At 37.3% G+C, this 23407-nt stretch overlaps 4 protein-coding genes and 1 long non-coding RNA gene across 8 annotated transcripts; all 5 read right to left on the reverse strand.

Moving 5' to 3' along the window:
* Nucleotides 1-295: 295 nt before the first annotated feature.
* Nucleotides 296-4425, reverse strand: LOC130954856 (uncharacterized). The gene is given in 3 exon segments (XM_057881637.1): nt 296-1828; nt 1831-1875; nt 1878-4425. Coding segments are annotated over 3 exon segments (3798 nt in total). The 5' UTR covers nt 4285-4425; the 3' UTR covers nt 296-482.
* Nucleotides 4426-9803: 5378 nt separating this feature from the next.
* LOC130956644 (uncharacterized) lies at nt 9804-11212 on the reverse strand. The gene is made up of 7 exons (XM_057883667.1): nt 11162-11212; nt 11000-11086; nt 10746-10874; nt 10521-10655; nt 10227-10339; nt 10063-10156; nt 9804-9977 (listed from the first exon to the last, which is right to left on the reverse strand). Exons 1-7 carry the CDS (start codon nt 11210-11212, stop codon nt 9804-9806), a joined length of 783 nt encoding a protein of 260 aa, XP_057739650.1.
* A 55-nt stretch (nt 11213-11267) lies between these two features.
* On the reverse strand, nt 11268-15632 carry LOC130956645 (uncharacterized). The gene is made up of 13 exons (XM_057883668.1): nt 15143-15632; nt 14333-14614; nt 14146-14219; nt 13713-14044; nt 13166-13243; nt 13013-13078; nt 12714-12788; nt 12587-12640; nt 12361-12447; nt 12067-12132; nt 11885-11983; nt 11716-11781; nt 11268-11631 (listed from the first exon to the last, which is right to left on the reverse strand). The coding sequence occupies exons 1-13, from the start codon at nt 15330-15332 to the stop codon at nt 11268-11270; spliced, it is 1833 nt and encodes a 610-aa protein (XP_057739651.1). The 5' UTR covers nt 15333-15632.
* Nucleotides 15633-16580: 948 nt separating this feature from the next.
* Nucleotides 16581-20308, reverse strand: LOC130955517 (uncharacterized). 3 transcript variants are annotated; one of them, XR_009076771.1, is made up of 4 exons: nt 20051-20308; nt 19346-19435; nt 18142-18301; nt 16582-17600 (listed from the first exon to the last, which is right to left on the reverse strand). It is a non-coding gene; the product is annotated as an uncharacterized LOC130955517 (long non-coding RNA). The 3 variants fall into 3 exon arrangements; XR_009076772.1 differs by lacking the exon at nt 19346-19435 and having other exon boundaries at nt 16581-17600; XR_009076770.1 differs by having other exon boundaries at nt 16581-17600; nt 19346-20308.
* Nucleotides 20309-20573: 265 nt separating this feature from the next.
* LOC130955516 (uncharacterized) lies at nt 20574-21652 on the reverse strand. Of its 2 annotated transcripts, none has more exons than XM_057882390.1 (2): nt 21550-21652; nt 20574-21328 (listed from the first exon to the last, which is right to left on the reverse strand). In XM_057882390.1, the coding sequence occupies exon 2, from the start codon at nt 21299-21301 to the stop codon at nt 20918-20920; it is 384 nt and encodes a 127-aa protein (XP_057738373.1). In that variant the 5' UTR covers nt 21302-21328; nt 21550-21652; the 3' UTR covers nt 20574-20917. The 2 variants fall into 2 exon arrangements, with proteins under 2 accessions (XP_057738373.1, XP_057738372.1); XM_057882389.1 differs by having other exon boundaries at nt 20574-21347; nt 21550-21630.
* Between the last annotated feature and the right edge of the window lie 1755 nt (nt 21653-23407).

Below are 23407 nucleotides of genomic sequence, written 5' to 3' on the forward strand. Positions count from 1 at the left end.
ATAATATGACTATGCTTCTGATCAAATTCTCAACAAATCAGTCCAACGGGTTCATATATTTGTTTAGACTTAGAAGTGTATAAATAATATACACGAAAAATCGCTAATAACATCAATCCAAAACAGAACTCACAAGGGTATAACTTGATCATTACAGTAGTTAGTCATATGCTGGAACACAGGAAATTCACGCATATACCATTGTACTCGACCCCTAAATGCTATTCATGTATCAAAATCATCAAGCGACTTATTGAACTCTTGAAGCCACCGCATATTAACAAGACACCGCTGATAGAAGAATTCCTCATTCATTCATGCATAATAATAGTACGACGTAGAAGGATATAAATTTAGCATTCAAAAGTAGGCATCACTAGGTAAGTCCAGATATGATAAAACATTATTGTTAATATGGACATAATAAAAATACTGACAAGTGCTTAAACACAACAGATATCAATTAGTGACTAAACTATGATCTACACGAACATCATCAACTCTGGTCTGCTGTACACATTGTTCTGCTCATCCTCCAAGATGGGGTATGCAGCTACAAGAGCATCCTGAGCTCCGATGTACAGTGAATTATAGATCTTCCAATACACTTCCCTAACCTTTCTTGCTGGGTGGAACAGCCCTTGGAGGCAGTAGTTGAGAATAACGGCAGCACCCAAGGCTACCCTCATCCCTTCGATGGCTTCCATCACAGCGTTGATCACGTGTGGAGAGGTTTCGAAAATGTTTGGCCAGACATAGTTCAGCAAATGGACTAGAGCATCCTCACAACCCAATCCAGCTACTCCCAGCGCCATGTGCTTCACAGCAGAAGCCGCCGTCTGCCTATGAACCAAATCTCTGTCCATGAGAGCATCCTCAAGCAATGGAGTCACAGCATAGATGTAGTCCTTTCCCATTTCACCAATGTATTCAAAGAGGAAAGAGAGTGACTTGAGAACACCATTTTGCACATTGAGCTCTGGCACACGGTACTCATTCATCAAAGCAGGTAACACAGTGAAAGGCGAGCACGTCTCTGCAACTATTGCAATTGCTACAGTAGTGCAGACACGGTTCTGCCTCTCCTGCACCTTGAGGTTATTCAGAAGAGTTGCCAAGACATCCTGTGGACCAATGGCTTTTGCAATATAACCAAAAGTGTTCACAGTCGCCCTTCGAATTCCCTTCTTGTGTGCCTTCAGCATCTCAAGAAGCTCAAAACAGATCCTCATCCATTCTCTAGCTGGCACAAACTCTGCACCACGGTCAGCAATTCTCCCCACAAGATCAATACAATTTTCCTGCACTTTCTCATGCCTATTCTTCAAAATTGGTGTCAACCTGGGAAGCAAATCTTTGATAGGTGGAGTCATCTTCGTCATACCAATAACATTGACAATTGACTTGAGAGCTCCCAAAATTGACCCAAGAACTTCGGGATATTCCTCTCCCAAATATTCATACAACACAACACCAAGATGGCCCATCAGTTGTTCCTCATGGCACTGCTTCATAACAACAGCAATCCTTGAAATAAGGTCTGCTGCTTGCTGTCTCACCTTTGCACTCTTGTTGTTTAAACGCCATTTGATGGTACCACAAATCTGAGGAAGATAAGGTTTCACTCTCTGCCCAAGGGAGTTCACAACAGCACCAAACCCATTAAGCATCACATTAGCATCATCACTGGTCTGCTCTTGGAATGCATATAGAATACCATCAATGAGAAGCTCTTCTAACCTTGCATCTATATCAGATGATCCCAAGTTCGTGACCACCTTCTCAATAGTCTCCATAACCATTCGCCTGTAAGGTTCACTCTCATCTTAAGATCCTCAACTATCCTTCCAACAATATCAGCAACACCAACTTTATAGCAATCTCTACAGTAGTCTCGACAAGTTGCTTATAATTTCTTCTATCCAGAGCCATCCTCCTAACCCAGAAATTCCTGAAAAACTCAGGGAGGATATCATTTCTAATATAATCCGCCTCCACACCCTCGGTGCTCACACATTGCTTCACCACTTTCAGAACAATTTTCTTCATTTCCTCATCAGGTGACTGGAATTCACGAATCAGAATAAGCATCACTTCCTTAGTATAGTAACTGGCATATAGAGCTTCCATCAATGGAATGATAAAACCAATGGCCTTCAAAAATGCAGCCAACACCTTACCACGGTGTTGCCTGATACCCTTCCATAGTGGCTTCAACACAGAGTCAAAACTTTCAATACCATAAGGAGCTGCAGCCTCTGCAAGAGCAGCAAGAGACAAAGCAGTGATGGTTCTCACTTTCTGATTCTCATCATTCAGACCATGCTCAATAATTTCCACAAGGGATCTCAAATGTGGCAAAACTGCACAACCAATTAAAATAGCAATCTGTTGAACAATCTTAATCCCCGTGTGCCGAGCCTGCCATGATTTCTTACTTTGACAGACAGCCTTCAAAAAGGGCAAGAGCGCAGGAATACCAAGAGCTGAAGCAACAACACTAAAAGCCCTAGCAGTAGTGTTCCTAACATATTCATCGATGTTATCAATATCAGGTCGCATGGCTGCAATCATAGTGGCCAAACCAGCAGCCTTACTAAGGTTAGAGATGATTTCTCTCCCCTCCACACGGGCATAGTAGTCTTCATCAATCAACAAAGGTTCAATCACAACAAGAATCTTATGCACATAAGGGCGAACCAATTCATCCAATTTATACAAAACCCTATCAATTACCTTAACCAACAAGTGCCTCTCTTGGTCCTCCAGTGTAGGTTGCATGAGCAGGGGCAAAATCCTGTTAAACAACGGCCCAGCACCAAACTCACGAGCCTTATCAGTGAGCTGTCTTAGAGCTGTTTTCCTTTGAGGGGGCGTTCCATTCTTCACCTTGAGCAGAAGTTTCATGATCTTCCTCTCTTTCTGCTCATCAGGTGACAACTCCTCTTCATTTTCTTCATTCAACAAAGCACCAAAATACTGGTAATCCTCGGGTTTCATGAATGGCAACCCACCAGGTGCTTCCTTAGGAACATCAAACTGCTGACCACGGTTCTCCTCAGGGATCTGATAAAGAGGAGTCCCCATCGGAGTAGGCGTCGCAAGAAGCTTCCTCGCAGGGGTCCTAATAGGCACATATGAAGCAGGTGGCTCCAAAATCTTATATCCTTCTTGAGGAAACATGGCATCAAGCTCCTCATCAGTCAAAGGCCTATTCCTCTCCTCAATATCCCTCTCCCACCTCAACAAATTATACTGCTCCGGGGTCACAGAGCCACGCAATTGCCCGGGGGTTGGAGTGGCCAGTCCAAACCCACCAGCAGGGGTCACACCAGGGGTATAAGCAGCCGCAGGAGTAGCACCGGGCAAAGGGGTTGCGCTGCCCATAGTAGCAGGAGTTTCATCCCACCTAGAACCCTGCCTCTTCGGGGTTGGGGTAGCCATGCCAGAGAGCTTAGGGGTAGCATCCCAAGTCATCCCAGCAGGCGTAGCACCAGGGGTAACACCACCAGCAGGTGTTGCATCTGAGTCCACCAACCTCCCAGGCGTAGGAGTCTCATCCCATCTGTTCCTCCTTCCTGGAGTCGCGTCAGTCACCCTCCCCGGGGTAGGGGTGGCATCCCACCTCCCCGGAGTTGTGTCCGGCATATCCCAATCCGAGGTTTTCGACTTCTTTGCAGCACCACCCTCATCTTGTGACTGGTCCCACCTGTTTCTCCGCTTCTGCTGTTGCTGTTGCTGCTGCTGCTGCTGCGCCGGTGCAGCCTGTGGTGGCGCTGCCTTAGCAGCCTCCTCCTCTTCCTTCTTCTTCTTAGCAATGGCCTTCAAGGTCTCCTCCTTCTCCCTCTTCAGCGCCTGCTCCCTCATGACATCAGCGTAGGTCCTGACGGAGGGGTCCGGTGTCTTCTCGCCAGCAGAGAAGGGATCGTGGCGCTCCGGCGAGATGACCTGCTTGAGCCTCCTTTGGTGGTACTCACCCTCCCTGTCGATAATCTTCTGCGGCTTCCTGAACCCCAATCCGGCGTCGCTGTCATCACCACCGGGCATCTCCTTGAGCAGAGATTTGGGGGCAGTATAGGAGGCAACCTTGCGGGCAACCTCGTTATCCATGGCATCGACATTCTCTTCATCTTCGTTGGCAGGGATTGAGGTGAGGTAGGAGCCCTTGTCGGAACCGCCATAGAGGTCAGTGTCGAAGGTGAGAGAAGTGAGGGATGCGAGTTGCTGCTCCGTCTTCTTGCGCTCTTCCTGCGTCTTTGCAATCTCCTGATCCAAAGACGCCATTTTCGTTGCGTTTCTGATGCTTCTTAATTGATATTAGCGTAAACCCTAGGGAGACTGAAGATTAGGGTTTGAAAGTGTGAGAGAGTGACGAAGAAAGCGAAAACGAAGTTCTGAGAAGCGAGAAGAAATGAAAGAGAATCAAAGATGAAATTTCTACAAAAATAAAAATTCTTTGCGAAATAACCGACTCTCAATGTCGGTTTTTGGATGTCATTTATGGGCCTGAACCATGACTTTTCAGGCCCAAAACAACAGTTTGGTTCTAAGTCTGAATTATACCTAATGACCCAAAGAGAAAGTTTGATACCTGGAGGGAAATTAATGGGCGCAAGCTGGGAAAAGGTGGCGGCGATGGGAGGCTCCTCCCTCAATTCTTGACGGCGATCTTCTTCAGGACTGCTCCGGACTCTGGTGAAGGGTTTGCTGATGTCTTGTGGTTTTTTTTTTTGGTATTTTGTTACTACTTACTAGATCGAGCAGAGGGCCCTCATAGCTTTGGGCTTAAATTTTCTGTCCAAAAAAAAATAGATATTACTGGATATTTTGGAGCATATTTAACATGGTGTTTGTTATTGTGCCTAAAATATATTACTTAATTGCAAAAATAGGTTAAATAATCAATTTTAAAGTTAAAAATATAAAAGTTAAAAAATTTTAAATATTTTAAAATTACTATAAAAAATAATTTAGATAAAAATTAAGTACCATAGAATTGGCCATTTAACATTTGCACCAAAGATTATAGCAATTGTTTTTAATTTGTATTTAAATTACAACTAACTAAATATGATAAATAACTATGTGCAATTGAAAAAATTTGTAGACTAGTGAAAAACACCTATTAATCCACCTTTTTATGTATTTATGTTATAATTTAAAAAATAATTAATGTTGTAGTTTTATTAACAATTATTGAATTAGTTAAAGATGATCAAATATGCATTGAATTCAGCAAGGATGTTTGTTTTCTAAACTAGCACGACGTCAGTAGGAACGATGGAAAATATTGTATACAATGTTGTCATTTTACGAAAATGTCGTTAAGGCAAAAAATTAATCAATCAAATAAACGTCTTTTTTTTTAATAATAGGTTATATTTTATTAATTAATAAAAAATAAAATATAAGACTATCCAAAACAAGATAGCATAACGAAAAGTGAGAATCTTTTAAAAAATACATTGATGGTATACATCAAACGGTATATAAACATACTAAGAATAAGTTAAAAGAAAAAAAAATAATAGGATAAATTGATGAAACAAAGAATTGTCTTCAGGAAGATGGTGAGCTAAGAGGGATTTTTTTTTTTTGAATTTTACGAAACAACTTGACTGAGTTTGCAAAAGTGGTAGATGACATCGAACTGCAGTCTTTAAAAATTAATTGGTTGTGAACTTTTTAACAGTGTCAACAAATAATGGCAAACAATTGAGAGTTTCAGTCAGCATTCTTCAACGAGTTAATCATTTTCGTTGCTGCAATCTACCATATTCAAAAATCATCAAAATTTTACGAGAAAAAATAGTCTCTAAAAGAACTTTAAGATACACTTCTTTACTTATAGAACAGCAGAACAAACAATAAATAATCGTTTCTGTTGCTTCGTAACGACAACAGAAACATATTACCATATTGGCAACGGAAAAGCTCTGCATACAAGCCATTAGGGCTTGTATGCTTTACAAGTTTATTAAACAATAAATTTAAAATACGCGCTCCTCCTGGTACGTTGATTACACGCGCTATATAATATGCCGCGTATATATAACTTCCAAATTTAAAATATTTGTTTCCTTCTTCGTTTTCGTTATTTTGAGATTTCGTTGTGCTTCTTCTTGCGCGTTTTCCTCATTCTTCTCCATCGATCTTTTCCTCTTCTTTTCTCACTGGTATGTTCTTCGTTTACGTTCTCTTTTTCTGTTTCTGCATCTCGAGCTTCGTTTTTCTCTCTTGATTTGTTGTTTTCTGAAATCAAAGTTCGAGCTCGTTTTGAAGATAATGGATCCTTCAAGCTCAGATTCTGCGTTGAATCCAGGCGATGTGGATTATGAATTTGAATCTAACGAAGTTCCTGAGGTTTGATTTACAGTAATTTGTATAGCATTGTGTAGTTTAAAAATTGCTGAACATTGTTTAATTACCTGGAATTTATAGCAGATGAATTTGAATCTAACGAAGTTCCTGAGGTTTGATTTACAGTAATTTGTATAGCATTGTGTAGTTTAAAAAATTGTTGAACATTGTTTAATTACCTGGAATTTATAGCAGACGCTCGGGTGTAGATCAATTTCTTCTTTGGGTGTATTTTAGCTATAAGTGTGGGTGTATGTACACTTTACTGGTTTTTTGTTATTTTTAATTGAGTTGTTGTTGTTCAGGTGTATTATATCAGACATGATTGTGTGTGTTTTTAGTTTTTGACATGGTGTATTCTGCAGTCTGTGTATTGAGAGTTTATGGCTTTAAAGGTCATTCTGTAGTTGAGTTGTTTCGGTTCGGGTGTATCATATTAGCCATGATTGGGTGTATTTTGTATCATACTTATGGGTGTATTCACAGTTCTGACACGGTTTATTGTGCAGCCTCTCTCTGTTGTTGATGACGAGCTTGTTCCGAAGGTCGGAATGACCTTTACGACCCTTGAAGATGCCGGAAAATTTTACAGGAACTACGCCAAGGCTGCAGGTTTCTCTACAAGAGTTCGGTGCACAAATAGGAAGGGAACGAGATTAAGAATCAACTGATTACATGTAGCAGAGAGGGAAAATGGAAATCTAAAATATCTCCAACCGAGAAGACCAATCCGACAGCCGGTCTAAACTGTCCTGCAAGAATTTATATACACACATTGAAGGATGTCGGTGCTTGGATCATTTCAAAGGTTGTGCTGGATCATTCACACCCCTGCTGTCCAAGCAAAGCAGAGATGCTCAAACAGCACAGGGAACTAAGCATGTCCATTCGTCGTACGATAGAGAATAACGACGAGGCCGGTATCAGACCAAGCAAAACCTACCAATCATTTGTTGCGGCTGCCGGGGGTCACCGCGAGTTAAATTTCATCGAAAAGGACGTGAGGAATTACATTACCAGGGAAGTGCGGAATGTTTCCGAACAAGAAGATGCAAAAGAATTCGGGAAATATTTGTTAAGGATGAAAGAGAAGAATCCGAATTTCTTTTTCGAGCTCAAACTCGAGGAGGATCAATCGATTAAGCTGGCCTTTTGGGCCGACGCAAGAAGCAGAGCCGCCTGTGAGTATTTCGGAGACGTCATTTCATTCGACACCACCTACAATACAAACAGGTAACAAACTGTCCCTTTTTATGATGCTAAATTAATTTATTTTTACTAATCCGCAGCAGAGGTGTATATTGGCCGTGTCATTGGGTGTATTATAAGCATTTGTTGGGGTGTACCTAATGATTTTGCATTCTGGACCATGGCACTTCGTTTCAGGTATAATTTGGTCTGTGGTTCTTTTGTCGGGGTGAATCACCACGGCCAGTCAACACTTCTCGGATGCTCTTTGATGAAGAACGAAGAAATTGAATCATTCAAATGGTTATTTCAATGCTGGCTTCGTTGCATGGGAGGAAACGCTCCGAAAGGGTTTCTCACCGATCAGTGCGCATCAATGAAAAGGGCTCTAGAGGCCTGTATGCCAACAACAGTTCACCGCTGGTGTATTTGGCACATCATGAAGAAGATTCCAAGCAAATTAAACGGGTACAAGGCACACGCCGATGTCGAACAACAAATGAGCCATGTTGTTTGGAACTCTCACAGCAAAGACTCATTCGATAGGAATTGGAACGATTTTCTGGTGAATTTTGGTCTTGCGGACAACAAGTGGCTCTCAGGTAATGTGTTTTTAAATTCTGCAGCAGAGGTGTAAATTGTACTGTCTCTCGGGTGTATTTTACAGTGTGTGTTTGGGTGTATTATGCAGATCTGTACGAAGACCGTCACATATGGGTTCCTATCTATCTGGACCACCACTTCTGGGCAGGGATGAGAAGCACACAAAGGAGCGAGAGCATGCATTCATTTTTAACAAGTACATCACCCGTAACAGCTCGCTCATTCAGTTCGTCAAACAGTACGATAATTGCCTCGGAAGCAGGGAGCAAGCAGAGAGAGAATCAGATGCTGCAGATTTTCATACGGTCATACCATGTGCAACCAAATCCCCCATCGAAACTCAGTTTCAAGATGCGTACACCCAAGCAAAGTTTAGGGAAGTCCAAGCCCAATTCAGAGGAAAGGCGAATTGCATCACCAGATTAAAGAATTCTGCTCTAGGCTATTCAGTATACGAAGTTGGAGAACAAGTTTCCAGCTCAATATTGGACAAGTTCGCGGTTACCTACGACTCAGTTGCAGCCGAGGTAAAATGCCAATGTTTATTATTCGAGTCGAGAGGGATACTGTGCCGTCACGCACTAAGCGTGTTAAGCTTCGAACAAGTAAGCCAAGTGTCCCCTAGGTACATACTGGAACGATGGAGCAAGAAGGTAAAGAGGCAACACACACACATCAAGAGCAGCCACGACGAGCCACTAATTGAGCCAAGAAGCAAGAGGTTCGACCAACTTGTTTTCCGTTCGCAAAATATTTGCGAATTTGCCTCCGAATCAGAGGAGCTGACTGCAATTCTGCACCGTGCGTACGACAACGTCATGGCCGAGATGGAAGCAGTAAAAGCCAAAAGGAAGGGGACATCTTCTTTATCCCACGAAGACGCCAACTTGGAATCCGTTAACGAGCTTCAAAGCCCGCCAAGGATTCGAACAAGAGGACGTCCAAAAAACAGGCTAGGTTCAAAGCTGGAGAAACAGATTGCAAATGCCACAAAGAAGAAGAAGACAAAAGTTTTAAGCGAGGTAAATGTGATGTTCTTTAAATCTGTGGCGATTGAGTTTATTTTTCTAGTTAATTGTTTAGCTAATGCGTGAGTGTTATATTCAGATAAACCTGTTTGATGCTGCATCAGCGGCGCATTCAAGTAGCAGCCAATACCAGGGACAAGTTATAAATTATCAGTTCAGGGTACCAGCAGCAGGGGATAACTCTTTGGGTGTATAGTTATAGGGAGTATGGGTGTAAAATCCCTGTTACCTTTGGGTGTATTTTTGTTAATAGACAATTTACATATAGACACATATATAGATACATATAGAACAAAAGCTGTAAAATTTCACAGGTTATGGGCGTATTTTTCAGTTGGTTTTTTTTTTCATATTTTAGTAGTTGTAATTCATTCATTTTGAATACTGCACAGACAATTGGGTGTATATTATTACTCAACCTCGGGTGTATTATTAGACTAGCGTTGGGTGTAACAATTTATAATATGCGTATGCCTTGATTTTTGCTTTATGTTTTACCACCTGTAATACAGTTTTTAAATACATCACAGACAGTTTAGCAGCACAGATAGTTTAACTATGGGAAAAAATATACATTGAATAAATTGAATGGCAAACATTTACATCATTTGTTCAATTTACAAACTACCCAGTTTCTATATCCTCAGAATTAATCTGACAGAACGGACTCAATAATACAGAGGATGGCTTCGACAGCCTTATAGCACTACTCTCTCTAATTACCTGATCTCTCTGTCTATTCAACTCACTAAATAGTATCCGGGAAGCATATTCCACTCTGTAGTGGTCCACCTCCTCCTACAATTAAAAAGTATGTTATGTTTAAACAGAAATATTAATTCAGTAAAGTAATACAGAGTTATATACTTCTAAAGACAGTTACCTGTGTCCAGTTATCCCATTCATACTTCCCCTTTTTAATGTTTTCCGGCTCTATTAACTCAAGCCACTTCATTACGTAAATAGCGCAGTCATAGCTGAAAACGAAGAAAATAAATTACAAATCTCATTTAGGAAAGTTTAAGGTTCAGAGTCACAAATCTATACCTTGTTTTTTGGCCTGAAATTTTAACATATGGGGCTTTAATTTCCTTCTCCTTTTCGCCTTTCTCGAGAGGTTTCCCGCCGGCATATGCTATCAATCTCGAAAATACATATCCCTTAAATACCAAAACAAGTCAGTAATACACCCGAGTCAATTGACAAGACACACCCAACTTAATATGGAATATACACCCAATTGAATATGGAATATACACCCAATTGAATATAGAATATACACCCAACTCAACTTTCAAAACAGACGTATCTATTAAAGTAAAGAAGACAGAGGGAACTTACAGTGAATTTATTAATGTCCTTTCTCTCATGGCTTGGAGCTTTTTTGTGCAGCGGGTCAAGTATTTGACATTTCCGCGTTCTTGTATTTATCAGCCATAACCACCAATGTCCCGAGTGGCAAACAGGAGCAAAAATCTGAAAGATTGCCACATTTCAACAGTCTGTTATTTTACTTGGCATATAAGTAAATAAGCGTACTAACAAATTTACGAAACAAAAACTTACATATGGATGCGAACTTAATTTTTTCCTATCTATGAAGGGAATGAAATTGGGGTAGGCTTCCACCCTGAATTCTCTGTTCGTTTTCGGAGATATGAATTCCCCCTTTGGGTGATCAGAAAGTGCCATGCTCTGCAAGAATTGCAATACAAGAAATGAAAACATGAACATAAACAACTTACACCCAATCTAAGCTAAAAAAATACACCCAAACCAATGCATAAAATACACCCAAAGTTCGTAGAAGTAACACTTACCACAATATCTGGGGGGAGACAGTATATTTGTGCATGAAACCTCTTTTCCTTTTTCTGGTTTAGGATGAGGCAGATGGCAGATACAACCTAGAAATCAATTTTAAATTAATAACCATTGCAGTTGACTTTGGTGTAAAAACATTAATGTTAGTCTAAAATTACCTGACATTCTATATCACTGCTTGCCTGGAGGGATGCAAGGTGCGTTCTCATCAAAATGTACTCTCCTTGGCCAGTCACAGTGCATATCTCCTCAAACTCGTTAGTATCACCCTTTGCATCCTCCTTCAGTCTCGTCCCCCAGATGTAGCTTTTCTTTCATATCATCCGGAATTTGATTTGTTCCCCCCGGTGTTTCAAACTTAGCAGAACTTTCTCCCCCAGTCTCCCTCCGAATTTGCGGACTTTCGTCTTTTCCCTTTGCTAACTTTTGGACCAAACTGTCCAATTGTTCCAGTATAGTTGCAGTTTCTGGAGATTTTTCCCTTTCTGTCTCCTGCGTCGACGCCCCCTCCTGGCTTGAATCTGTCAATCCGAGGCTGAATGATGGCATCGGCAGATCTGTTTTAGGAACATAGCTTGCTGTCCGTGCCATCATCAACAGGGCAGCAGCGTCCTCGGCGTCTGGATGACTGCATCAGTATGTATAAGAATGAGAGTAAGAATAAGAATATACGGATGACAAGCAAGGATTGATTCTAGTCTAATTAACTTACATTTTTGTTGGAGCTGGGGGAAGCTTGGGTGTTGTTTCTTGATGTTGTTTGGGGGTTTCAGGAGTGCTGCACAGTTGCACAAAATCGATCAGGAAGAGTATACACCCAAACTCTTAGCAAATATACACCCAAACATTAAGCAAATATACACCCAATACTATTTTCTTACGTTTCTCTAGCCCCTTCAATCTGTAGCATAGGGGTTGGTTCGGAATCTGCGTCAGTGGTTGTTTGCTGGGATGGCGGCACAAAAAATTGGATCGGGACTCTAAATAAGAATAAAAATGAAAGGTTAACAACATATTTGAAAATATTAAGGTTATAAGGTTGAAATATTCTTGCATATCTCACATTGCAAGCGCTTCCGACTGCGTTTGTTCCCTAACAACCATCATATTCGAATTGTCCGGAGTCAACCTAAAATACATGCAAAGAAGGTCAACAAATACACCCGAACAATTCAAAAAGAAGACGGGCTTTGTTTTTTGAGAACTTACATAGTTGCAGTTTTTGCTTTTTTTTTGCTGCCTTTTTTTTCTTGAATAAAATAATAAAGGGCTTTTTTTTCTAAAAAAAATATATACAGAATTAGAAGTAGAAGTTATTAGAAGAAGAAAAGTAACGGTTATTTGAAAGAGAAATTACATGCTCTGAGACGGCAGGGTTACACTACTCTGTTCTGTGCGTCTTTGAGAGGAAGTATCATCACTTCCCAAGTTGACAGCCGGTAGTCTAAACAGATTTCATGTTATTCAAAACAAATATACATCCAACTTAGTGAACAAGATACACCCAACTTGATGCACAGAATACACCCATATTGTTTCACAGAATACATAACAAGATTTTATTAAATAATAAAGCTTCTTACGTTTCAGAGGACACATAGCGATCTTCTGTCGATCCCAGGTCAGGCTGGTTGTCCCTGCGAAACAAGATACAATTATTAGCAAACAAAAGACACCAAAATCTCAAATACACAGCACAGCAAGACATACCCCTCTGCAGCAGATTTACGAACGTTTTCCCCTAGCCATTCATCGAGTTCGTCACTCGATATTTCATATGTCTCACTACATTCATAAAATAAGACGTTAACAAAAATAATTACGATGATAGACCATAGTATAGCTTATGAGGTACTGTACCCGTCAAAGTATTGATCTTTTTCAGGAGGTGAATCCTCCACAACTACTTTTTTCTTTTTTTGTGGTGTTCTGGGTGGAAAAAAAAAACAGTACCAATCAGAAATAAAAAATTAATTTTATCACAGAATTTTATCCAAAGAAGTGCTTACTCTTTTGGAGTTGTTTTTGTTTCTTTCTTTTTCTTCTCCTTCTCCGCAGGCAATGATTCTTCGATCCTATAAGTCAATAACAGACGCTTCAGTTAATACACGAAATCTTTATAACGAAGCCAAAAGAAAGGAGTAATAATTTCAGGACATTACTCGTCACTTGGTTCAGATTCAGATTCTGAATCAGAATCCGACTCCTCTTCCCTCTGCTTTCTTTTTCTTGAGTCCATTCTGCAGGCAAACAATCATCATTTAGAACATACTAAAAATACACCCAATTGAATTCATGAGACACACCCAACTGAGTATACAATATACACCCAACGCAGCAAAAGAAACACACCCTGCTTAATAAGCTACATACACCCAACGTGGACAAGCAAAATACACCCAAACCCTATAAAGAAATTACACCCAAGTATGGTACTTACTTTTTCCCCTTTTTGCCAGGGTGTTTAATTCCCGAATCCTCCGAGTCTTCTTGAGCCTCAGACTCAGAGGTAGAAGTATCACTCTCGGTAGTTTCTGTCTCCGAAGACGATGTTGAGCTCGCCTTCCTTTTTTTGTTTTTTTTATTTCTTGTTCTTTTTGTTTTTTTTTCTTTTTTTCTCATTTTTTCTTTTGTCTCTGCCAAATTCAGAATCCCCTGAAACATGAGATATTTTAGTTAGCACCATTAGGGTAAATAAAGTACACTAACTTATTATGATTACTCACCAAAGTTTCCTCTCTCTCTTCATTCATTCTTTTCACCAATTGCTCCTTAGTCCAGTTGGCAATCCATGGCTTTGGTGGTCTTTCACCCCTGTTGTTGCGTTTGTTTTTTGAAAGGTGAAAGTAGATTATCATCAGGGCGAAGAGGCAGCCATTGATTGCCTTCTTCTTCTTCTCCTGGTAGTCTGTTATGCCCCTGATCATGAAGGTCAAGACATGCCCCCCCCAGTTTCTCTCCTCTATGCCCTCCATCTCAAAAATCGGGACCAGGTGCACCGGCGATATTTTGTTTATCGTCGTTGGCAAAAGGAACGCCATCTGTATGTAGAGGATGAATATCCTCTTGAACATCAGGCGTTCCTCTTCGTTGCCAACGCCGATTTCCATCATTTCATCGGTAAGACTTTTGAGGGTCTTACCCTGGAATCTTTTAAAATTATTTTGTCAGATTCAGAAAGTTTCTTGTAGTCAACTTTCTCAGGAAATAGATCTCCTACAAAAAGGAAAACAACAAAGCAACCAAGTCAGTTCAGATACACCCAAGCATCAGGTTAATATACACCCAAGCAACAACTTAATATACATCTATAATTTTGAGCTAATTACCTGTTGCATTGATGCCAAGCGCATCACCTATTTTTTTCGGGGTTATATGGAAAGAACCATATCCTGTCCTCAGTTTGTTCTCCCCAAGTTTGAAGTTTTTTGCCAACTCTCTCAAGAGTTGGTGATCCACCCTCAGTGGTGGGATGTGCATCAACCCACCGAATCCAAGATCCCTGACAATGGCCTTCTTCTCCTCAGTCATGTTTCTGAACTTATCATTCAGGAGATGTGTGGCACATTTGAGGTCTTTGGTTTGGTTTCTTGCTGCCATTTTTTCTGAAACTAAAAATACACCCAAAGACATCAGTAATATACACCCATATATATATGACTCAGATACACCCATTGATAACAACTAAGATACACCCATTGATAACAGTAAGATACACCCATATATATGAGTCAAGACAGCCAGATATTCGCAAGATACACCCATTCATAACAGTGAGATACACCCATTCATAACAGTGAGATACACCCAAGATCTCAAACAAGATACACCCATTGATTACAGTGACATACACCCATAGATATTATTCAGATACATCCATATAGATATCAGAGAGATATCACTCAGCCATGCTTCAATATAAAGCCACATTACAAGGTTAAGCAGTTTACACCCCCGAATATACGGAATAAACCCCCAAAAATCAACAAAATAGCAGGAGAACTTAGAACGACGTAGAACTAAGAAGAACGACGTAGAACTCAGAAGAACGACGTATAACAAAGAAGCAACAGTAACAGTAAACCCTATCAGAACGACGTAGAAGAAAAGTAAAATATACAGTATTTTAATGCATTTACGTTGAGTATTCTTGGTTTGTTTTTTCTTCAGATTCTTCTTCACAGAGAGGTTGATGGTGTTTTGATGCAGTTTTCGAACTACGATTTCTATATTTTGAAAGTTGATCTTCGCTCGAAAATGAGAGGGTTTCGTTGATTTGAAAGTGCCTTGAGAAATGGAAGAAGTGGAAGAAGTGGAAGAGTCTCCCATACGTAACCGTTCGAATGCTGAGCGCGTGATTTGGACGCGGCATCTTATCTCTCTTTCGTGCGCGTGTTTCGTGTTTGGGCTGGGCCAACTTGGTTGCTTGTATGCTTGTATGTGTAGCAGGCCCGTATTGGCAATATAGATAGATAATAGTAGTGAATCTGAATAAGAACCGAAAGACGATCATACAAAGATTTTCAAATAAAAATCTTAATTTTGTGGGACAAGTTCAGCTTTCCTAGTCCTTGAACCTTGGTGATTATTGTACGGTGCTACTAGTGTAAAATCCGCGCTTTGCGCGGACCAAATGTTAATCCAATGTCAAAATTAGTTAGTAGATATTGATTTAAAAACTTATTATATACGATAATATAATACATATTAATTGATACTAATAATTATTATTTTTACTTTAAAAAAATTTTTATACATAAAAACTCACCGTAGAAGATAAAATACTATTTCATCTTCTACTTTCTATAGTGTAGATAATTTTTTTAAGTCCACTACTATTTCATATTAGTGAATTTCACTTATATGCAAATAACTATGTATGTGTATTTAAATAAAATTTATAACACTATTACTCTTATGCGCCAAAAAAATATAAAATAATAATTTTTATTTTAATCACATAAGAATGCTTAATAACCAATTCGCACATAAGTTTTCACCACGACCGTTTCATCATACAATAATTGGTTTGGGACTTGCATTCTTTTAACTCTTTTTCTATTTGTCCTCGAGTTTTTCCAAGCTATACTTAGAACTCATTTACTTAATTCAGCCGTTTAGAGAGAATTCAAGTATACACAATTGAGGGATGAGATTTATTTAAGATCTTATTTTTTTCAAATATTTTACAAACGAAATGAAATGGTCAAAGCTGCTAATTGCATTCTTTTTTTATGGGATTCCCATCTTTTTAAACTCTTTATTTCCAAACAAAATATTTAATTGAAAGAGAGATCAGTCATCAATGCAAAACAATCCTATTTCAGCATTTTGCACCACTTTCTTCCCCTTTATATGTGATGGTGCTGCAATAGATGCCCTCTTATATACTTCATGTCATGCATAGTTCCCATTTCTTGCTATTGTTCAATTTCTTCCATGTATTGTCCTTTAACAACATTAATGTATTGATATAGGACATTCAATAGGTAAGACATTTTCGAATAATGTTTCTGAACAGAATTACCTGAAATCTATCAAATTCAAATAAAGTAAAAGAACTTTTCCAAATAATAAGCACTGAATGCATAGCCTTTTAAACAATTCACGAAGATGAAAAAAATATTAGAAAAAAGGAATGAACCAATTGAGACTAACACAAAGCATATATATATATATATATGAAAAGAGAGAAAGAGGAATATTAGCTAATAAATTATCACTTTTTAATATAGGTTTAGATGATGTACTTAACTGACATAAAAAGGTGAGAGCAAAAATAAAACACATAAATTTGTAGCAGTGAAACTTTTCAATTGCAGAAACTTACACAAAATAGTTTGCCTTTTTATCTGGGACTCCTTTGAGAGTGAAAATAAAACAAATAAAAAAAAAGAGAGCACAATATAAAAACAAATCTAAATCAAGCATTGGCCAAAGATCAATAATAGAGAAGGAACACAGTATCATACTTGCACATGATCTCAACACAAAACTCACAAAAATCCATTCACATCAAGATGTAGCAGTTTGCAACAAAGATAAAGACAGAAATATTTTAATTTTATGGTAAAAAATGTTAGGGAAAAAAAAAAGAAAAAGCAATAAGAAACCGGTCTTACAAACAACTATAGATTAGATATTTGTTCATGATAAAAAATGACAGACTGAAATATTTTAATTTTAAACTTTGATATATCTTTAAATCCAAGTACATCCTTAACCCTTGATTCAAGGATCATTAATTGAACATGAAATCCATGTCTCAATGTCTGATCCATTTTTATTTCCTTTTTCCAATTCCATCACCATTTGTTCCAATCTCATATCTTTTCAAACAACAAATACAACTAATGTTAAAAAGACATACACAAATGTTTATTTAATGCCACATAAGTGTTCCAAATTGAATTTGAGCACTCATGCTCTGAATATAACTATCTCAACACATACTTTAAACATTCATAACAGTTAAAAAGACAACTATCAAAAATTAATGAAACCTTCTAAGTCCTTGACCCTTGCTGCGGCCGCAGTCAATCTGGCATGAATCTGCTACCGCAGCCCATTCCTCCTGTCAACTTTCCAAATCATCACCTACAATAAACAAAGGAATATACTTCTCTGTCTTTGGAAAGTATTGCAGTTTCAAAGAAAACCATAATTCATTAATTACTCAAAATTCATTGCAAAACAAACAACACAATGCAACAACATCTTCATCCACCTAGGAATGAAAACCAATACCAGTTTCAGCAAAAATCAAACTTACAAAAGCCAGTGTGATAAACCAAAGAAAAAACAATAGTGGAAGAAAAAGAAATAATTAACATTATTATTCCTCAGTTACTCTTCATTGATATAGACAAACAACGTAATGCAACAACAAAATCCAGATACTTATGAAAGCTAACAGCATACTAATAAATAAGGGTGTTAAGAGCAACATAAAAGATACTGCTTCATTGTTTTGTAAATTCTCAAGCAAAAAAGTAATGCTTATATTAATCTTTTTGGAGAGAAGTTAGAAAAGACAAAACAAAAACAAAAAACTTAATAAATAAATAAATAAAAAGAATAATGTAAGAATATCAAAGGTTAAAAAGTATTGGAGATAAAAATAATAAAAAAAAAACACCTTTTGCTTCCCATGAGTTGGCACTTTATAGCAAAGTGGAATCAACTCAGGATATCTGTAAGAATTGCACCCACCATTTCCATAAGCCATCCAGTATCTTCCCCATGCTTCCCACGTCCAAAGCCAATGATTCATTCCCATCCGGTGCATTGGAATAAACCTGAAGTGTTTATTTATCATTGTATTGGTAAGCTTATATATAGCTGTTAAAATTCAAATTCCTAATCCACATTAAAAGAAACTATTGTTACCTTGTACCATTTCAATTAGCTAGAGAATATAAGTGTTTTTATGAAATCAAGTTCTAGTGGGTTCAGTTTGAAAAATTTATACACCCTATATAAACAACTATCCCTAGATATATATACTATGTAAAACAGCTCTTGCTATGGCAACCTCTAGTATGCACCACTATTACATCATCTATTTCTAGTATCTATAAAGAAACTGTCAGAATATAAAGCAATTTACTATTGATCACTATCTCTATATATTTTCTTTGAATTTAAGAAATTATGTAGGAAAAATTATGGCTACAATCATGTAAGAAATTATCACTTTAGTAACAAATATATTATAGAACAAAAATGTTAAAATGATGATGCAAAAATTTTTACTCCTCTTTAGATGTTCTGCCCACCAAAAGTGTTAGATATTTTTCAGTCTTGTAAGATCTCCAATAGATATAGCAAATTATGCAATTATAAAACTTTTTTCACATCAATCATAAGTGTCATAGTTCATTAAGGAGAAATCAAGGGCTTTCCGATTTGATTAAGTAATGACATCAAAAGTGATTAAAAGCATGAAATGGCTAAGACTAACAAATGCTATACCACAAAGCAAAAATCAATATTAGAAGTGGAACAACTGCACACGTGACTTGATTCTTGAATCGGAGAAAGTTCCATTTGCAATATCAAAAGTGTACCAATAACCAAGAGATCAATTTGATTCACAATAAATCATTTAAATATTGTTCCTAATGCTAGTAATATGTGTTCTGTAGTTTCTTTTACTCCTTTTTAGTTATTCCGCCCATAAACCATCCAAAAATTACCAAAAATATACCAATAAGACGTAAGATATGATAACTCACAATGCTAAACTTCTATAGACCAAAGCTACAGATGAAACGATAAGGGACACTGAACACACCACTTAGTTTATTATAAGCTAAATACATATAAAATTTAAAGTTTACCAAATTCAGAGAAGTAGGTGAATAGGAATGGATGAACTTTGTTCTTGGGACCTTTGAATTCCATCACACTTTATCCTTTTAGTGTTGGATCTAATTTGTCAAAATGAAATGGATATAACATACAAAGGTTTATTCTTTCTTCTCTATATGTCATAGAATTTAAAATTATATCATATCAAAACGCAAATCTATTTCTTTATTATTTTCTAGAGCAATTAATAAATAAAACATGTAACTTCTCAATTGAAAATCATGAATTTAGCACTCAAAACCCCAGTAAAGTGCACTGGAAATAACAGATCGGGAAAGATAATCCTACCGATATATTTGTTCTCCATACCCCAACCAAATTTTGGTAGTATGAGCACCACAAAAGTTTCCCATCATTAATACCAAACCTTGTGCAACAAAAATTCAATGCGCACATGTAAATGGATGCAATGTCAAATGCAGATCAGGAAAATGTCAAGCCAACCAATATGGCATGACATAATGAGTTTGAATCATTTCTAAATAAATATGAGCAAAAATCTAGCAACACGTCATGCTTTCATTTTTACTAATAATTAACAAACCTGTACGCCATAACGGGTGTGGCTAAATCAATACGCTTTACAGCATCATCAAAATGTTCATCAGCATGTTCATATTATTTGTATAACGATATGTATGCATAAGCTATGACCATGGTAAAATTAAGCATACCAAAGCTAGTTCTTCAATGATTATAGAGCTGTTTCCGTCCTTTTCAAAATGTTCATAGGCACACTGTGCATGTTGCTCCCATTGGTCAAGTGCTTCAAGTTGATGAACACTGAGTGTGGCTGCACAAACTCATCAAAATCCATCCTTATATATTGCAATGCATTAAGCTACAACCCAAATTCATTTTAATCGCGAGCACTATTGATGCAAATGCTATTTATATAATTTATGGAAGCAGTGATACAGTTAAATCAGAGAACTTACTAATCCAACGCAGTCAGGAATGTGTGACTCCTTCATAGCATCTATTCATAGTATTGAATACTCCTCTGCTGATGACCTCTTTATAATATTACAAATGCAAAAAGGATGATTAGCTTGGTGCACCAATGATATGCTGCCTTATTTGTCTTCAAAAAAGCAAAAGTAAGAATACAAAGAATAAAAACACCAAATCAAATAATGCATGACCTCATCTTTTGAGCATGTGAATTGTTAACAAAACCTGTCATAATACAAAAAATAAAGAGAATAATCTAAGTTCCAACATCATTTATGAAATGAAACTGTTTCAATTTACCTGGGTTTACAAATAATTTAAGCAAAAGTTTCATCCCTAAAATACTGCTGCTCCAGTATTACAGTGCAAGATTGAGGAGAAGAAAATATTGGGAAAAACTGATAACAACGAAATAATTTTAAGCTATAAGTAAATACTTGGATTCAAAAGCAAAACAGACAGGTGATATCTTAATCAATGGACGCAAACAAGCACTTGCTAATGAGTAGCACTCTCTCACTTAGCAGCCTCTTCCTCTTCCTTCTTCTTCTTAGCAATGGCCTTCAAGGTCTCCTCCTTCTCCCTCTTCAGAGAAGGGATCGTGGCGCTCCGATGAGCTGCTTGAGCCTCCTTTGGCGGTACTCACCCTCCCTGTCGGTAATCTTCTGCAGCTTCCCGAACCCCAATCCGGCGTCGCTGTCATCACCACCGGGCATCTCCTTGAGCAGAGATTTGGGGACAGTATAGGAGGCAACCTTGCGAGCAACCTCGTTATCCATGGCATCGATATTCTCTTCATCTTCGTTGGCAGGGATTGAGGTGAGGTAGGAGCCCTTGTCGGAACCGCCATAGAGGTCAGTGTCGAAGGTGAGAGAAATGAGGGATGCGAGTTGCTGCTCCTTCTTCTTGCGCTCTTCCTGCGTCTTTGCAATCTCTGGATCCAAAGACGCCATTTTCGTTGCGTTTCTCATGCTTCTTAATTGATATTAGCGTAATCCCTAGGGAGAAAACGGAGTTCTGAGAAGTGAGAAGAAATGAAACAGAATCAAAGATGAAATTCTAGAAAAATAAAAATCCTTTGCGAAATAATCGACTCTCAATGTCGGTTTTTGGATGTCATTTATGGGCCTGAACCATGCCCTTCCAGGCCCAAAAAAATTGTGTTTGGTTCTAAGTTTGAATGATACCTAATGACCCAGAGAGAAAGTTTGAATGATACCTGGAAGGAAGTTAATGGGCACAAGCTGGAAAAAGGTGGCGGCGATGGGAGGCTCCTCCCTCAATGCTTGACGGCGATCTTCTTCAGGACTGCTCCCGTGAAGGGTTTGCTGATGTCTTGTGTTACTACTTATTAGATCCAGCAGCTGACCCTCTGTTTTTTTTTTTTTTTTTGGTATAAAGCTGACCCTCTGTTTGTGCCTTTTTAATATTACTTTGGGCCTAAGGCCCTCCTAGATTTGGGCTTAAATTTTCTATCCAAATAAATAGATGTTACTGGATATTTTGGAGCATATTAATTTAACATTTGCTCCAAAGATTATAACAATTGTTTTTAATTTGTATTTAAATTATAACTAATTAAATATGATAAATAACTATGTGCAATTGAAAAAATTTGTAGACTAGTGAAAAATACCCATTAATCCACCATTTTATTTATTTATGTTATAATTTGAGAAATAACTAATGTTGTATGATTATTAACAATTATTGAATTAGTTAAAGATGATCAAAATATTTGATTTTATAATCAATAATCAATCATTATAATTATGATTCAAGTCTTATAAATAAAAAGATCAATTCTGAACAGTTGAATAGTAAATTTTCCATGAAAAACTATGAGAACTAGTGCCATGCATTGAATTCAGCAAGGATGTTTGTTTTCTAAACTAGCACGACGTCAGTAGGAACCATGGAAAATATTGTACACAATATTGCCATTTTACGAAAAAACCGTTAAGGCAAAAAATTAATCAATCAAATAAACGCCTTTTGTTTTGTTTTGTTTTTTTTTTTTTTTTTCCTCAAAGTAGAAGGTTATATTTCATTGATTAGTGAAAAATAAATTATAAAAATGTCTAAAACAGGATAACATAGTTAGGGGTGATAATGGGTGGATTTTTGCTCTATCCAATTCTGCTATGTTTTATAATAATTTATATAGAACTCATTCTATTCTTATTTGTGGGTAATAAAAAATTAAGAGAAAGTATTGGAAATTAATATTAATTGTGTATAATGTGTACAATGAATTAAAAAAATAAAATTAAAATTAAAAATTAGATCATTAATTAATTATTTAATTTTAAATTTTAAAATTAAGATTAGTATTTAAATCCATTCACACTATGTACGGTTATTTTTAATTTTATTGTCAATACACGTCTAAAACCAAGGTTCTAAAAATCGAGCCGGTCGTCAAACCGCTCTAGCTACTAGTTCACTGGTTCATTAGTTCAACCAGTTTGACCGTAATTCAAGTGAAAAAATCGTTTTATAATAAAATAATAAATAAAATACAAATAAACACACTAAAACATAATTATAGTCTAATATAAACTTTAAAATATCATCCAAATTAAAAATACTACATAAACTACAATGTTATGATCTCATTCAAATACAAACTCAAAAGTCAAATAACAAAAATAACCAACCAAACATAAAATGCCAACATCCAAAGTTCAGAGCAAAATTACCAACAATCTTGAGAGAAACCAATAATAACAACAACATTCAACCCACAGCAAAGTTCACAAATTAACTAAAAATATATAATACCTTTTTGCTCGCTAACTGGATATTTAATATTGTAGATTTAGTAACAAGAATGGTCTAAAGCCATAATAAAATCTATACCATTAGAATATCCTGATATATAATCCAATTAATTGAATTAACAATGCAAGATCTTGCTCATAATAATCTGCATTTTAAAAGGAAAACTCCTTTTCCTGCTTAGAGTTGACCCTTCTTACACCACATTTTTTTTTCTTCCCATATTAACGATTATTTCTATTTCTAACATATGAATCTGTTGTAATATAACATACATTCAAAATATGGAAACATGT

This window comes from Arachis stenosperma, chromosome 10 (assembly GCF_014773155.1).
Source record: "Arachis stenosperma cultivar V10309 chromosome 10, arast.V10309.gnm1.PFL2, whole genome shotgun sequence".
Classification (NCBI taxonomy): domain Eukaryota; kingdom Viridiplantae; phylum Streptophyta; class Magnoliopsida; order Fabales; family Fabaceae; genus Arachis; species Arachis stenosperma.